Genomic DNA, 17,175 nt, shown 5'->3' with positions numbered 1-17,175 from the left:
AAAGTTTCGCCCTTACCTATACGGTTGGCACTTCACAATTGTGACCGATCACCATGCTCTTTGCTGGTTGTCTGCGCTGAAACATTTGACAGGCCGACTTGGCCGTTGGACTCTACGCCTGCAAGAATACAATTTCGACGTCACTTAAAAATCAGGTCGCCAACACCAAGACGCCGACGCTCTTTCTCGCTGTCCACTTTCGGAATCGGCTTGCTGTTTTTCTTCCCAATGCATTTCCACCAATGACCACAGCCGACCATCTCTTTCCCCGACGTATATCTCAACTGTTTCATTTGACGACTCTGAGAACAAACACGCTCTCCGCTCACAGCAATTAGCCGACGCCTACTGCCGTCCCATCATCGACCGCCTTATTGGCGCTTCGGACCCACCCAATGCTCGGCTTCGCCGACAACTTCGCAATTTCAAGCTCGAAGATGGCATCCTACTCCTCTTCGTGTATTGTCCTGATGGAACTCGCTGGATCCCAGTCGTGCCGCGTGTGCTTCGCCCACGTATACTGGCGGCTCTCCACGATGACGCTACTGCAGGTCACCTTGGTGTTGACAAAACCTACAACCGCGTGAAAAACGATTCTTTTAGCCTGGCCTATCTTCCAGCGTTGCCAAATACGTCGCATCCTGCCCTCTGTGCCAACGTCACAAACGGCCGACTTCTTCACCCGCTGGCCTTTTACAACCTGTTCCCTGTCCCGCCACACCATTCGACGTAGTCGGCATCGACTTATATGGTCCCCTACCTCTCTCTGATGGGGGTAACCATTGGGTTATAACAGCTGTCGACCACCTTACACGCTACGCTGAGACAGCACCTGTACCGATCGGTTCCGCTCAAGAAGTAGCAAATTTCTTTTTGCGATCAATTGTATTGCGTGATGGCGCTCCTCGGGTGCTCCTAAGTCACCGCGGGACGGCCTCCTTATCGACAGTCGTTGCCAAAGTTCTTGACGCGTCATCCACCCTTCATAAGACAACCTCAAGCTACCATCCCCAGACTAACGGGCTGACTGAGCGATTTCACCGCACCTTATCCGATATGATCTCCATGTACATCACACCGGATCATCCAAATTGGGACACTATTCTACCATTCGTCACTTTTGCCTATAACACAGCAGTACACCGGGCTACCGGTTATTCGCCATTTTTCCTCGTTTATGGCCGTCCTCCCACTACAATTCTCGACGCTTCCTTCTTCTCTATACCCGACTACTCCACATCGGTACCTACCCAGTTCTTATCTCGTGTGGCTAGATGCCGTCATCTTGCCCGCCTCAACACATCAGCGTGCCAAGAAGACCGCAAGAGTCGCTACGATTCTACGCATCGCGTGGTCTCTTATCGTCCCGGTGACGAAGTACTGCTTTATACACTACTGCGCACCCCTGGCCTTAGTGACAAATTCCACCACCGCTACTTTGGTCCCTACGAGATCATCAGCCAAACTTCTCCAGTTAACTACAAAGTCAAGCCTGTTGATCCCCCAGCCGATCGACGCCACCGTGGAACTGAAATTGTTCATGTTTCTCGCTTGAAACCGTTTGTGCGCTGCGGTACATCGGTTAGTTAGGAGCGGCCAGGCTGGCCGCTTCCGACCCCCCGGGCAGATAGTGTGAGCCTTCTGTGGACCTTCTTTCATTTGTACATGCCATCATCATCTTCTTTCATTTGTACATACCATCATCATCGTCCCGCGGCGCCGGCTCCGGCGCCTGCCTGGGTTCGTGATCGGATTAAAACGCTAGACAAGGCTTCGCTGTCCTTGCCGTCACGACCTCGCCGTCTCGACCTAGCCTTCTTTTAAAATATATAAATTCGGAACGGCTTGTACCTCCGCGTTATTTCGACTGTTAAGAAGCTTCTTGGCGGCGACACGTCTACTGCAATAGGACATGTACGAATTTTTCGGCAAACTTTACCTTTCCAATCTAAAGGCCGCTTGCGCCATAAGCAACCATATATCGATCGAACCGGCAGTCTCACTAGCAGTCCGCAGTTTGGAGCGACGGCTGCTTGACGGATTGTACGGGTGTGCCTAAGTGATCGAAACCAACATGGAAAAAAAATGAACGCGGGACGTTTTGTTGGACACTGGCTTGTAATAAGTTTTACAAACGGTGCACTGGTAGATGCTTTTTTATTTTCTTTAAGCCTCACTAATCGTATATTATTAATGAGTTCAACGGAATATTCTTAACCATCGCCAGATTCCGTCTGAAATATAATGTGCGCACACTTCAATACTACATTGGTTATTCCCTCTACAGGGATAAATGTACTGCCACAATCACCGGGTCCCCAAAGAGCAGCCATTAGTTCCTAAGAGGCGGTCTCTTTTATCCGCCGCAGGTAGTGTCACCGAGGAGTAGAGGTTCGTCGCAAGGAATAGTGGCGCGGTTATTCCCATTCAGGTCATTCTTAGATTATAGTATGAGTACTTTGTCATCTTCTTCGGAACCATTTCCGACCTGGATATCCGCGCTATTTCAAGGCTTCTATCGACGATATTGTGTCTTGCAATATGTGCCGAGAGTATGTTTTCTCGTTGCCGATGGTCGATATCCAAGATTAGTAAAAAATAGACATTAAGCCGGGAATTGGTGACCATGAGGGATTCTCGCTGTCGTCAGTCGCGTAACGTTGCTGGTAGAGGCATAGCGTATTTTTGTCAGTGTTAAAAAAAACTCTATAAAGTAAAAAAAAAAAATTCAACGCAGATTGCAAGGGTGCGACATAATGCGTTTGTTGCCGAAAACAGCGTGTAAATAGTGCTGAAAACGTGCTCTAACCTTAGCAACTTACCCTAATACACAAGACTGCGTTGTCCTGTTTCCCCTTGCGTTTCACTAAGCCGCGCTCTCAGTAACTGTGAGAAGTTCGCGCTTTGCTGCTGAATACAGCACTACCGGTACTGCAACCGTGTTCGCTTAGTTACTGAAAGAAATCGCCCTGGATCGCTGTGTTGTTCCAACAGTTTTGTCGTACAACGATGTTTCGCCCTTTGCGATCCGCCTCATTCGCAGCGCGCCAACCTGTCGGGCATGTTCGGTGAGGGGGTGAAGATGTACGCGACCGAGTGGATCCACCACGCCGTGGCAGACATGGTGAACGACCCGTCCAAGCCACGCCGTTACTCCTTCGTCACCACTGGCGATGCCACGCCGCCCGACATCACCAGCCGTTCGATGGAGGACGAGATGAGTCCGGGACTAGGTATCCTTAGTACTCACTCTCGCCCTCGGAAATGTTGACCTTAAGAGCAAGACGCGATAGCGTTAAAGTGTTCCGGAGTTCGTTGGGGGTCATGTGGCACACCAGTTTGCAGATACGTACAAGCTTGTATCTGCAAACTGGTGTGAAACGCGAAACGCGTTTTGAAACGCGAACTAAGAGCCAGAGCTTCGATTGCAGTAAATGGCGACCCATCTTTTTGTATTAACCGCGCCTTTTCGGCTCAGGAATCGGGGAACTCGACTGTAGTCATTTCAAATGCGGAACGGCTCTAGGGAATCTCGAGCCGGTGACGGAGTCTGGTATTTACGGGCCGCAGAAATCTGAGCCTGGAATCTGCTAGTTTCAGTGGCAAGCTCGTTCAGGTCGCTGCATCGGCAGCTACCCAAGTGAAGGGCAAATATGTGGTGGCACTGGTTGAGAACGCATTCCACTCGCTCCGAATGCGAAGCTTCTGGGTCGGCGTACTCGTACAATTCTTGCATCGCTCGTACGAACTCGACAAGCGATTCATAAGGTGCCGTTTCCGCAGCTGCAGTTCTCGCCGCATTCGCTGCTTGTAGTCATACGGAAGTAATGCCTCGCTGAAAAAGCGTCGAAAGTCTGAAATAGTGCTCGCTTTGTGGCCTACCAACAGTTACCACAGGGCGGCTTGATCGACGAGAGCGACTGGCAAAACTCGTCTCAGAATATCGCTCTCTTTGAGGTCCCTCGCTAGCTCATACCGGGCGCAAGGCCAGCAGGAAGTCATTAGCGCTCGGTGTGTCGCTGTAGCCGCCGTATGTCGGCATTGGTACGCCTATCCGAGGGCCAAGTGAGTGCGCCAGCTGCAACAGCTGTTGCAAAGCGGATGCAAGGACGTTTGCTGCGTCTCCCTCCGGGTGACATACTGCACGCTCATCAGCCATCGGCTGTGATGCGCGTGCCGCTGTTGCGGGCGTTGTCTTATCGGGAGCAATTGGCCATCCCGACTGCATAGCGGGGGGAATAAAGCCTTCGCTAACGGGCAGTATCTTGTGGTGCAGCTAGGGGTCCTCCCGATGCTGGGTGCGCTGCATGCCTCTCCCTCAAAGGGCGGGGAGCGCTCGCCGCATTTTGCGGGTGTAGACGCAATGTGGCCACCGGTCCAGCCTGCGCGCGCAGCGGGTGCACAGGATCGAAGAGTAGCCGCCGCCAACTGGCGATGGCTGTACAAGTAATTCAAGTTTAACAGTATTAGGACTCGTTTGGCGAACCGCATTGGCGGTCGCACCGGTTACATAGTGGAGCGATTGGGTCTGGAAGCCAATGCCACTGGGCACGAGCTTCGAATGCTGGCCGGGAATTCCCGGCGCGAATATACTAGCGCGAGCCGCATTGGCGGGTGCGCCAGGGGACACGTTCAAAAGAATGGAGTTATTATAGCCACAGCCTTCGGACTGTTCCGGCTTGAAGTGTTTACCGGGAATGCCCGGCGCAACGTTTTGGAGGTAGACGCGCCTGCGGCATCGTACAACACGTCCAATTGACCTCTCAACATCGCATCGGTGGTTGGATTTGATGTAGCCAGATGGCTAATGTTCAAAACCTCCTGAGCGTGGCCGCCGACGTCGGCCAACATCATTAGGTAGCGCAGGCTGATCATGTTTTTCATAAAGAGCTAGCCTTCCCCGCTGGAACGCCCGCAGGGGCCCCACGTTTGGCGCCACAAATGTGGGATTCTCTACGGGCCTGCGACTCCGCTCTTAGAGCCAAACGCCGCTCCGCTAGCTCACCGCAATGAACACTACGAACACCGAGGACGAAACGGTTAACCGTTTATTGGAGACGCTCTCCTTCGGTGTTCCTGGACCGCGCGCGCGATCATGCAACGGCAGGGTTCACCTGATCAGTCCACCTGGCTTCGTACACGCGTTCGCTGTCTTCGCCCGTCCGGTCCGCACTGCCCAATGCTACGTGGCTTGCGCCGCCGCAGAGAAAGAGGGAGAGCTCCGAGGGGGAACAGTACCTTGGTATCGGGCACCACGGGCGGGGCGCCTTCCCCACGCTCTTCGCCGCAGAGAGTACCGGCAAGAGGATGACATTCTCGAGAGGAGGGAGAGGGGACCAGTGACGGGACCAAAGTGGGATAGTTTTCCACAACCACTACGGCGGGGATACTGTTGGAATAAATGAAAGTAGCTCATAAAAGACATTTCAGCGATGTAGGTAGCATAACCCGCGCCTAGAAGTACGTGATTATTTACTATACGTAATATGTGTTTACCTGAAAATCCTGGAAGCAAGGTAGAATGTGCCACGCTCGGCAGAAGAAACGAGGGGTGTATGGCCGCGGCTACATAAGCGTACATTAAATATGGCACCGGATTTTTTGCGGCCGATAGTTGGATATTCTGCAGCCACACTCCAGTCTGCTGCAATGCAACTTTGTGTTCAGGCAAACATGACCCGATTGGACTTTATAATCTGTGTAATCGCTATCTTTCTGCGATTTAGTGCGTAGCACTACTAGCCGCAATCACGTATTTCGCTGATATCTCTCCGAAGCCTCTCTATCTTTCTTCGTGAACTTCAAGTGCAGAAAAAGAAGTTGGCGACGCCGCCGCACAGCTGCAGCAGAAGCTGTTGTCTCTCTCTCTCTCTGTCCGTTTCTCCTTGATCTTGAAGAAGAAAAGGAAGGTGGCGACGCCCGACTCACGTGACTTAAAAATTAGGGGGCGGAGCGGCCGCACAGATGCACCCAGTCGGAGAGTGGGGGTTACCACAGATTCGGACGTCGCGGCCGTCACCGGGCAGTGTTGTACAAGCGTGTATTACTCCGGACGCAGCAGTCGCGTCTCGCACGCGCGTCCTTAACTTCGGCATCTCTCCCCTCGCATCAGCCACTACTCAGCCTTCACGGACAGCAGACGTGTCCGCACGGTGGTCCCTGGATCTCGGCTTCGAGCCGCTCGCCGCTTCGTGAAGCAGCTTGCGCTTACCTCTGCGCCTTAACTGGTGCACGCCTTCAAGCACATTTCACTGCTCTGGGATTGCCTTTCTTCGGCCTGGAGACAGTATCTCACTTCCTTGAATGTGTTGCTGCCGAAACTCTGGAGCATCTGTTTCGCTCATGCCCTAGATTCTCCTCAAATCTCTCTTTCTCTCCCCTGTGATCCCATCCCAGACCTTTCGGACGCAAAGCAGTGCATTCGAAAGATGTATTGCCTATTTTCCTATAGTGCCTACTTTCCTTCATTTGTAATAAGAACCACTAAAAATGGTGTAAGGAAAGCAGAGTGCGCGGCTGCGCCGCGCGTTCGCTTCGCGTCGCTATAGATGAAGCCGGGCCATCTGCACTGCGGCTCAGGTTCGCCGTGCTCGATGTGCTGAAGTACGACGATTACGAAGACAGCGGGGACGCGAGCCTACTGATTCTGATTATGGAGCTGAACGGCGCAAGAACCTGGAAGCACTAAGAATGAGTAAACGACCTCAGAACAAAGCCGCTGTGTTTCAATATATGCTAATAGAGGCAAAAAATTGATAGCTGTGGAGTTGCCAAAGGAGTCATTAGAGCATGAAGAACTGTGTGCTGTTCTATTGTGTTCAACCAATGTGGTAATCGTTGCAGCATACATTTAAGCTCCCTGCAGTTGAAACCACGGCTATACAAAGTGTGTATCCAGGCCTGCCAGTAATATTTAATGATGGAACTTTGATCCACACTTTATGAATCAATTAGAAGAACATTATAATATAAATTTGGCATGCCTTAAAATGTGGTTACCACGCAGTGAAACAGTGTTCTAGACCTCTTATTTAAATGTGGACGTATCGTTTCTTGCGTGAACTGTGTATCGAACTACTACACAGATCACAAAACAGTGTTCGTCCGTCTCTATAAAAATGTAAAAAGGTTGAAAATAAAGAATGATAAACCATGTGCAAAGAGTGGAATATTATGCATAAGAACGTTTATTATCAAAGCGAAACGAAGCTTAAAAAAGTGTAAAATGCATGAAAAGTATGGCAGGGACAAGCAGTGCTAAGCACCTACTTCGCATTTGATTAACTATGCAAATCGGCTGCAATGTGTTTTAAACGTATATTGGGCGAGAGCATTTGGTTTACATTTCGAAATAAACAGCTACAATTTGTCGTCTTTATTAGCCTGTATCACTTCTTGGGGAGAACCGTTGTTTTCAGACACCTCTACAGTTAAGACCTGTCAATCAAAGATAACATTCCTGCGGAAATGCAGAATGGACGAAGTAGAACAATGTAATGCCAAGCGGAGGCGACTTTTACCACCTATTAGCCGCCCCCCCCCCCTCATCCCTCTACAAAGGTAACGAAGCGGGTTCGAGTGGGCTGCACTGAGACAGCGATGGGGTGGCATTAAGTAAGGTGGGCGGACGAGACGAAGTGTGCAGGGGATAAGGTGTCGGCAGGCGGCACCTCTAAGCGAAGATCATTGGTAGAAATCATATCATATTGGCCTGCTGCAAATGTAGTTTTGCTAAAGGTAGGGATGATTATCGTTTTACCTTAACGTAGTCTCTGCTGATGATTTGGTTTTTAGTGTTTAACGTCTCAAACCAACTCAGGCTGCGAGAGACGCCGTAGTGAAAGACTCCGGAAATTTAGACTACCCGGGGATCTTTAACGTGCACTGACAAAGCACAGTAAACAGACGCTACTCCAATTCGCCTCCATCGAAACGCAACCGCTGGGGGTCGGGTTCGAACTCTGGTACTCCGGCAAAATAATCGGGTGTCTTACCACTGCGCTGCAGTGGTGGGACCTCTCTGCTGAAATATTTCCAGTAATATATCCGGAAACATACTTAGGAGACTTAACTAGTCCGCATGGCTTAGGAAGTTTGCTGTACATTCAGTTATCAGTGTTGCAATAACAATACGTTGTTTGGTCTGTGTAGTGGGCTGATACAGTGCCAGGTACTGACCCAAAAGCTGGCTTGCTGGCATATGGCATTCGGGCTAAGAGAGATGCCCTAGTGAATGGCTCTGGTAATTTCTGTCACCCAGCGTTATTCAACGCTCACTCACAAGTCAGGACACTCGGGTGCCTTGCTTTTGGCCTCTGAGAAAAGCAGCCGCAGCGGCCGAGATTCGGTCTCGCATCCTTGGGCACTGCAGTCGAGCGCTCAACTACTGCGTTACCAAGGCGCATTGTACCCAGATGCTTAAAACTGGCTGAGTGCATGTAGGCGTTCAAATGTAATCAGATTTTGGCATTTAAAATTGCATGTCTCTCTACAGAAAACGACGATGAAGCTTCTTGTCATGGGGGCATGCACTGACGCAGGTGGCATCACGGCGCACCGGAGAAGCAGCACGGCGAGCCGCAACAGCATAGAGGAGCTGTGCAGCGAGCGGCGCGGGAGCAACGCGTCCCTCGCGGCCGTGGCAGCGGTCAGTTCGCCGGATGGCCGTCGGCGAGGGAGCGGCAGCGCCACCCCTCCGGACACCAGCGCCCAGCCGAGGAGCAGCTGCCTTAAGAAGGACGGCGGTGCCGGCGGGAAGGGACACGCTCGACGTGTGCGAAGGGCCAGTATGGTGCGCACTACCATACCGTTCGTGGTGAACCGGCCCTTCATTTTCTTCGTGCTCCACAGGGAACTCTCTCTGCTGCTCTTCATGGGCGTTGTCAAGAGGATCTCCTAAAATGCGCGCGCGCTTGCGACATAGAAAATTCCGGAAAAAACACGGACCGTTTGCGAAGTCTTATGGACTATGTTCTGCCGCTGTTTGTACGTAGCAAAAATAGCAGTTGATTATGTCGGCTAGGCCCGGTTATGCAGCCAAAAGCTTTGCTATGCTTGCTTATGCTGTGTTGCTAAGCCAGGTTAGATGTATACAGATAAACCTAGTTTTCAGAGGAGAAGGTGGATTAAGCAAGGTCAGACACGGTCTCCTGTGATTTAACTCCTCCAAGGCGAAAGGTAAGGTGCCCGTGTGCTTTGCTAAGTCAGTGCACGTTAAAGAACACCAGGTTGTCGAATTTTCTGGTGCCCTACACTATGGCGTCTCTCGTAGCCTCATTTGCTTTGGGACGTTAACCTCTATAAACCAACCAACCAACCTCCAAGGCTGCCTGCGAGTCATACGCAGCCGATGCACTGGTTCTGGCGTTCCATTCCTGCATGACTGTCCCTGAATCTCAATGACACCACGACAGTTGGGTATAGTGTGGAGAACATTTTTAAGTGGGAAATCCTAGGAGGTGAAACAGAAGGGCAGTGGTGACGGTGGAGGAAGAGATTAGGCAGGGGACTGGAATTACTCGTGGCATTGTGGCAAGCAATGTTGTACTAAAGCGTTCACCGTAATGTGGCGTTGGTGTTGTGAGCGCTGGCAGGCGGCAGCTGACAGCTGACATGGCTGAGCACTAAAGGGACTTCGGGTTGGCTGACATTACTTTTGTCAGATGCTGCTAACTCGGGCCTCTCTTGCGGGTGATATCAAATTCAGCCTAGTAGGACCCTCGCATCACTTTACGTTTAGGTCACGCAGGCACGTTCATACGGTTTGTTTATAGCGGGACTTACGGCAGAGATCAACGGTACCCCCTATGATTGGTTTCTGGGGTTCAACGTCCCAAAGCGACTCAGGCTATGAGAAATTCCGTAGGGGAGGATTCCGGAAAGTTTCACCACCTGGGGTGCACTGACATCGCACAGCACACGGACGCCACTCCGTTTCGTCTCCAGCGAAACGCGGCCACCGAAGTCGGGTTTCGACCCGCTTCCTTGGGAACAGTAGTCGAGCGCCGTAACCACTGCGCCACCCCGGCGGGGTATGGCCTCCTATAATTTTATTTGTGGAGACGAGTACTGGTATGATACTTTGTCAGATGTGTGGAGAAGTAGCAGCAGGTCTGCGAAGTAGAAGCGAGCGCCGCTGGCTGCGCGTGCCGCATAAGCGAAGTGCGGCCTGCTCCTCTCGCCGCACCTGGGGTCAAATTCCCAGCGCCGATGACCTTGGCTCCTGCTAGGGCAGTAAAGCTATCGCTTTTTAATTCAACAGAGCCTGGATTTGCTCCGGTATATTACAGGTTCAATTTTTTATATTGTAAGCACGTTTATGCCGGGCGCCACAACCAAGGGCATTTATCGAAGTGGTCAGGAAGGAAAAAAAAACGGATGGCGATAAGCGAATCAAAGGATGGTAGGATATGAAGATTGGGGATGCTGTTAACGAAAGATAAAAAGAAAAACAATGTCGAGTGCTCTTATCACACTTGCTCATTGCTGTCGGGGTTGCGCTGCGGTCTAGACGGGTGTTATATATAGCTGAAGCGAGTCGCTGGAGAACTTTACTGCTCTCGGGGCTTGCTATCTCGCACCTGCAATTCTGCCGTAATCAAGCAGGGGAATGGCAAGCAACTCAAAAGCGAACGTGCTCGGCGCGAGAGTACACAATCACGATTCTGTCTGCAGAAATGAATAGAAAATCAGCACTCGTGCATTTCACAGCAGCTGCCTTCCTGAAGTGGCTGTTGAAAGATGCGGAGGATGTCCGGGCGTCGTTACCGGAGAGACACGACGTCCGCGTAAAGAAGAGTTGTCAGCAGGTTTTGTTATAGGGGAGGCTACTGGTTAGGGGAATATGGGTAATAGCGGGGCACGAGTGTGCATGGTCAGAGTGATTGGCGCGCCCCTCGTCCTTTTAGGGCATCATTCCGCGTGTGCCCATTGTCGCCACGTAATTACTCTATCGGTCGCTGATATAGGGGAATAGCGGGACGCTAGGGCGCATGCCCAGAATGAAAGCCGCAGCCGTCGCCCTTTCACCTAAGTATTGCGTGCATATGTACTCGCACCAAGCAATTACCCCACTTCCCTAACCAGTAGTTTCCCTCTATTCAAAATTTCGCTGTTTTCGGCCCCGAACGTGAAGCCGATTGGCGGCGCGGTGAGACTGAGATGTGATCACATAACATCAAGGGTGGTCCTTCAACTTTCATGACATCCGATTCTAACGAACCGAATGCTGGGCGCGCCGTAGCGAGATGCGCAAGAAGCGTGAGCGCGAAGCAGGCGTCGACGTCGTCCAGCCCACAGCCAATGCTGACTGCTTCAGTTAGTGCTTGGCTTATCTGGATTACCGAGCGTAATGTATCAAAGTGATTTTGGCTTTAAGAGATGCTGTAGTGGAAGGTGCCGGAAATTTAAGCCACCTGAGGTTCTTTAACACGCATGGTCATCAGAAAACTCACAGGCGATTTGCTTTTCGCATTTGTTATAAAAAATAAAAAGATCTCGGGTACCGCAGGCCTCGAACTCGATTGTGTTACTCGAGTTTTACAGAACTTCATCTAGGTCCTCAATTCTAGTACCAGCGTGTACATTCCGAAACAACGATTCGTTTGCTACCACCCGTACTTCTCTACGTTGCTGGTTCACCCACAATGACCGCCGAAGGTCGCACCCATCACCATTTCCAGGGCCAAATGTCGCCTGTGCAAAGCCCTCGCAGTTAGGATGCAGTTCGAAAAACCATTCTGTATGCCATGTGGTGCCAATTTGTCTGAAACCACTCTGAATGCTTTTTGTACATCAAACAAGTGGACCGAAATTTCGCCACACACGAATAAGTGGCGAAACAGGCACCCATACTCATTAAAGCATATAAGGCCGGTTGATAGCATAGTAGTTAATGCAGTGGTGCTGGGGAGCACTGGGCACATGGCTTTGGGGAATTATGACGTAGCACGTGGTGGAGCAGGTGGCAAAATTCAATGTATTGTAGTCACAGGTATCTAAGAAGTTATTTACAATGCTGTAGCTATGATCACGTCACTTGGCCGCCATCTTAATCCCGAGAGCGACAGAGAAACTGACGAGGAACCGGTAAGAGTAAGTAATACAAGCTAACTCTCTTAAAAAAGATATTTCTGAACGGGGCACCGACCTCCAGAAAAGCCAACCTCAAAAGCGGCGCTCTGTGCCTGTTACAGCGATAGTACAGAAAAAAAAATTGCGTTAAGCGAGTTAGTTCACTTTACCAAATGCGAAATGCATGCGCTCTAGCACTTGCCATGCTTGTGAAGCTCGTACCTGTAAACGCGCTGGTCCTTGTTCAGGCATTTGATTCCCCGAATAATTCATCGCTGTCGGCTCAAAGGCTTGAGCTTCCCCCTTTTTTAAGCGGGAGCGTTGCTTGCCTAGCAGGAGCCAAGGTCATCGACGAGCCAGATTTGACCTGCTCAGGTGCGGCGCGAGGAGCTGACGCCGCGGCGTATTGCCGTTTCCCGAAACCTCCAGCAACGAAAGCATCAGTTACGTAAAGAACTGGAGGAAGCAAGTCAATAAAGCTTTACGCTTTGTTCGAGCATACAGCGCAGTACGCATACTTAACTGCACTATTAATAAATAGTATTCTGGAATAAGAATACTTATCGTAGAGAGCTTAATACATCGGTTGCGTCCGTTGCGCCATCTTTGGTCCCTTGAATAAGTTAACTTGGATATCGGCGCGGCGTTTTTCCCTTTTCTTAACAGTAGGATCCCGCAACATTTTTCTCTTTACTGATTGCATCTCAGCCACGCACACGCACACGCACACGCACACACACGCACACGCACACACACGCACACGCACACACACACACACACACACACACACACACACACACACACACACACACACACACACACACACACACACACACACACACACACACACACACACACACACACACACACACACACACACACACACACACACACACACACACACACACACACACACACACACACACACACACACACACACACACACACACACACACACACACACACACACACACACACACACACACACACAGTAAAACAGGAATTGATTATTGTGAGGGTAGTTGCATAGTGTAACCGCTGTCATACCGTCACCTCCTGGCTCAGTTCACGGCTGCTTTTGCGGCTATTAAGAATTATTAAGAGTCAACAACATCCCATTATGCATCTTAAAGTGGAACACACCCCAGGAAAAATGTCAGTAATTTATTTGACTGTTGTGAATAAAAGAAATGGCACTCACAGGATTCGAGCACATGCTTTACCCCTGCTTTAAGTAGTGTTAATCCATTGCGACACGGAAGCTTTTTTCTTCATTGAAGGGGAAAACTTCCGTAAAAAAAGAAAAACTTCATTTATTCAAACATTTTCATGTATGAAGTTACCAGGCTGCTTAATACCGGCCCGCCATATCCCTAACCCAACACTGCACCACCATCAAAACATCAAATTTCAGAGAGGCACACACATGCATTTAGGTACGGCAGTCAGTCTGGAGGTTACTCGCGTGCAGCATGTACACTCCTCACCAAAGCACACTGCTCATGAAACACGAATTTAGACGATCTTGGTGGTTCGGCATGACTGTCCATCACACGGATTTTCCAAAGACTTAATAGTCCCATCAACAAAATAGATCATAAGGCACAACAGTTTTTTGTCAACAGGCAAAAATCTAATAGTATATGGTGTGATTTCATTGTCCTTTTTAAAGTTCGTTTTACTATGACCAAAACGAACTTAGAATCACGGAACAAAGCAATAATCAATTGTTTCGGGCATGTTACACAGATGGTGATTTTGTCCAGGGCACAAACATCTCCTTATTATGAAGAAATGTCTTGTCGCTGTGTGTAGTTTGTAAAATAACGCTTTTGCGGCTCCCTGAAAGCACATTCATCTAACACGCTTTAGAACACTGGTGTCCAAAAAGCCACAGATAAGTCTGCCAATGCAACGGTGTCGGGAGCACAGACTCAGTGAGAACCTGGAAAATCTGCTTTCTCGAGAGGCTGTAGAGGTAATCTGAAGAGAAGCGCACAGAGAGGAAATTGAAAATGTCAACAACTTCCTTTAGGAATCCCCATAAAACCCCCTCACGAGCCTGCCATAAGGTAAATGCGGCCTAAGACACCCAACGAGCACAACTACAACAGACATGTGGTTTGCTGACTTAAAGAAGGAAAAAACGGGAAACAAGTTGATTCACGAACAGGTGAACAAGAGTCACTCCACCAGACTCTAAAGGAAGGAACAAGTTGTCACGCCGCATATGAGAGCGCCACACGAATGTTGCAAATATTTTGTGTATTACTTGTACCTTTCTCCTGGCATAATGCAGGACTTTATGGATATATGCAAGCTTTGCAAACAAAAATGTTACAGACCTGTGCCCTAGCAAACACTGAGAGTTCCCTACCTATCCAAGCCAGTGTTTGTCGCCGCATAGGTCCGATTTGTAAATTTCTGTAGGCTGCACTGTTGCGAACGTGGTGCAGCAGAACACCTAAGTACTGTAGAAGGGTGCAGTCCCTGTATATATGCCACCAAAATGAGTTGGCTAAGTGCCCCAATGGCCCAACCAAAAGCCTTTGGATTTATCTAAATTAGCAGCTGCATCTGAAGCATTGCAGAACTGTTTAGTCAAGTGTAAAGCCTGAAGTACAGTCTTTTTGTCACACCAAAAGAAGGCGATATCATCACTGTAGGCTAAAACCAAAGAATTAAATTGAGCCAAAGAGAAACCATGGATAGATGCGCTATACTAAGACATAGGGGTTCAAGATATAAAGTAAGCAACAATGGAGACACCGGAAATCCCTGACGAACACATCATTACATTGGCTTTGGTTTCGTAAGTTCCTGGTTAACAATTAGCCTTGCATAGGAGTTCTTATAGCACAGCCTATTGCCCTGGAGCAAAACGTCACGAATATTCGCATACTCCAAGACTGCGAACAAGAAGTCGTGCCGAAGTTTATCAAACGCCTTCGCCAGATCAATATGAATCAGAGCTACTTTGCCCGTCTCATCTGATACTGTCTCCAATACTGAACGTGCAATATGGATATGTGTTTGAATACTGCTGCCTCTGATACCACAGACCTGATGCAAACCTTTCAAGTCTATAGCGTCCAGCTGCAGACAACAAATAACCTTGGCAAATATTTTGTAATCAACAATACAGAGCAAAATTTGACGACTTCCTTCAGCAGTTTTCAATAGATTAGCATTTTTGCCTTGTGTGGCCGGAATAGAAAGTGGGAGGCAGGAAACCCACATCACAAGATGCTTGGAAAGCTTCCAGCAAAACAGGCGCTAGGCAAGGCAAAATGTTTTATAGAATTCGCTGGTAATACCATTTCGGCGAGGAGAGTTCTAGCTCTGAAGGCCAGAAATGGCTGATTTAATTTCGTCCAAAGTGATGGGTCCCTCCACTACAGTACACTTCTCATCACTATGTCGTGGAAAGTGTGCCAGTAAGAAATTGTAACTGGAATCCTGATTTGGATCCTCACAACTGCCAAACAGCTTTCGATGATAGTCGAAGAAAGCAGTAAGAATACCAGAAGCATCGCTGCATATGCGATCACCAATGTCCAATATTTCCCTCGCAAGAGCATTCTCTCTGTCATCACTCAGACCCAACGAGAAGGTTGTCCGTCAAGGAACCTTCGAGACGTAGATCTTATCAAGGCTCCCTTGTATTTTTTCGTTGCGAATTGTTGAAGCTCTGCTTTTACGTTAATAATCTCTCGACATAGGCACCCGGGCTAGCCCTCTCTAGCTCATGTAGCCCAGTTAAGTGCGCCCAAGTCTCTTCATGAAAGCGATTTTTTCTGATGCTTCAATTGCCAAGTTTTTGATCTCTTGTTTAAACAAGTGCCACTTTTCAAAAACTGACAGATGTAGCGTGCCCATACGTTCTTCAAACAAGTAGGCATATCACGCTGAAACATTTCATCTGAAAGCAGACAGTTATTCATCCTCCACAGCTCCCTCCCATCGAGGTTGAAGTGTGGGCCGACTGTACCTCCCTATCTGAAGAAACATCACACAGTGGTCACTGAAGAAGATGGATCATCCCAATAACCAAACACACTTGTTAACGTGTCTACAGAAACGTTATCAATGCGGGTATAGAGGGAAAAAGAAAATGAGTGAAATGAATATTGTCACCTTTTTCCTATCCAACATCCACAAAATTATATTCACAAGCCAAATAGGTAAATAAGGCAGCACTAGGGTCATATCTCTTACACAACACTGATTTGTCCTCATCCCTAGAAATACACTGAAAATCTCCCAACAATATAATTTTGCGATCCGTGCACAAATGGTCAACTATTGACTCAAAGAAAAGCCTTCTATCTCGCTATTTTACTGGGGCGTAAACATAAATACTTCGCCACTGCACACCCGAAATTGTGATGTCAAGTCATATAAGTGGCCCTTTCTTATCTATGCAAATGAAATTTTAGCAGAGTGGGAATACGAGGACGGCACATTTATTGACATTTAGTGCTAACCTTAGGCTGTCCAGGCAGACTTCCAGAGAATTTAGATAATCTTGCAACAAACGATATAGGTTGTGAGTATTTGTGACAGAAGCAAAAAAAGAAAGCAATATTGTCTGCATACACATAAACTTTGACGGCCGGGTGAGTGGGTATATCACGCATCAGTATATTAAGCAATAATGACAAGAAGACTGAGACTTGTGGTTCACCTCTTCACTAGGGTAAGTGTTGAAATTTGACGCATCTTTTGTGCAAAAGAATGATATATAATTTAAGAATTCTCTTATCCAAGGAAATATGTACAACTGAAGATGTAGACCATCTAATTTATGAAGCAAAATGCTGTATTCTACGCTGTCGTACGGCTTGGTAATATCGAAGTAACTAGAACTGAAACTTCGTTTTGCCACATGGCAACCCTAATGCTGCTCTCCAAGTCTACGTGTGCTCTTCAAATCAAGAATCCCCGTCGGAATCCAATCTGAGCCTCTCTAAAGCCATGAAAAGATAGAACATGATCCGGGAGACGAGAGTAGGCTAACCGTTCTATTAGCTTAACTAAACTTGAAGGGATAGCAATCAGCCGAATATTGTAGAGATCAAAACCTTTTCCCTGGGCTTTCAG

The 17,175-nt window shown here is 48.8% G+C and overlaps 1 protein-coding gene across 1 annotated transcript in view; it reads left to right on the top strand.

Moving 5' to 3' along the window:
• LOC146194793 (iris-like) overlaps positions 1 to 12,464 on the top strand; it is a 38,241-nt gene extending 25,777 nt beyond the window's left edge. The window contains exons 5-6 of the mRNA XM_084596640.1: positions 3,044 to 3,233; positions 8,541 to 12,464. Of these exons, the coding sequence (XP_084452766.1) occupies positions 3,044 to 3,233; positions 8,541 to 8,899 (549 nt within the window). The 3' untranslated portion in view covers positions 8,900 to 12,464. The remainder of the gene's footprint in view (positions 1 to 3,043; positions 3,234 to 8,540) is intronic.
• The last annotated feature ends 4,711 nt before the right edge of the window (positions 12,465 to 17,175 follow it).

Source organism: Amblyomma maculatum, chromosome 3, assembly GCF_055883805.1.
Source record: "Amblyomma maculatum isolate TAMU_Amacu chromosome 3, ASM5588380v1, whole genome shotgun sequence".
Lineage (NCBI taxonomy): Eukaryota > Metazoa > Arthropoda > Arachnida > Ixodida > Ixodidae > Amblyomma > Amblyomma maculatum.
This window is presented reverse-complemented; position numbering and strand designations above follow the sequence as displayed.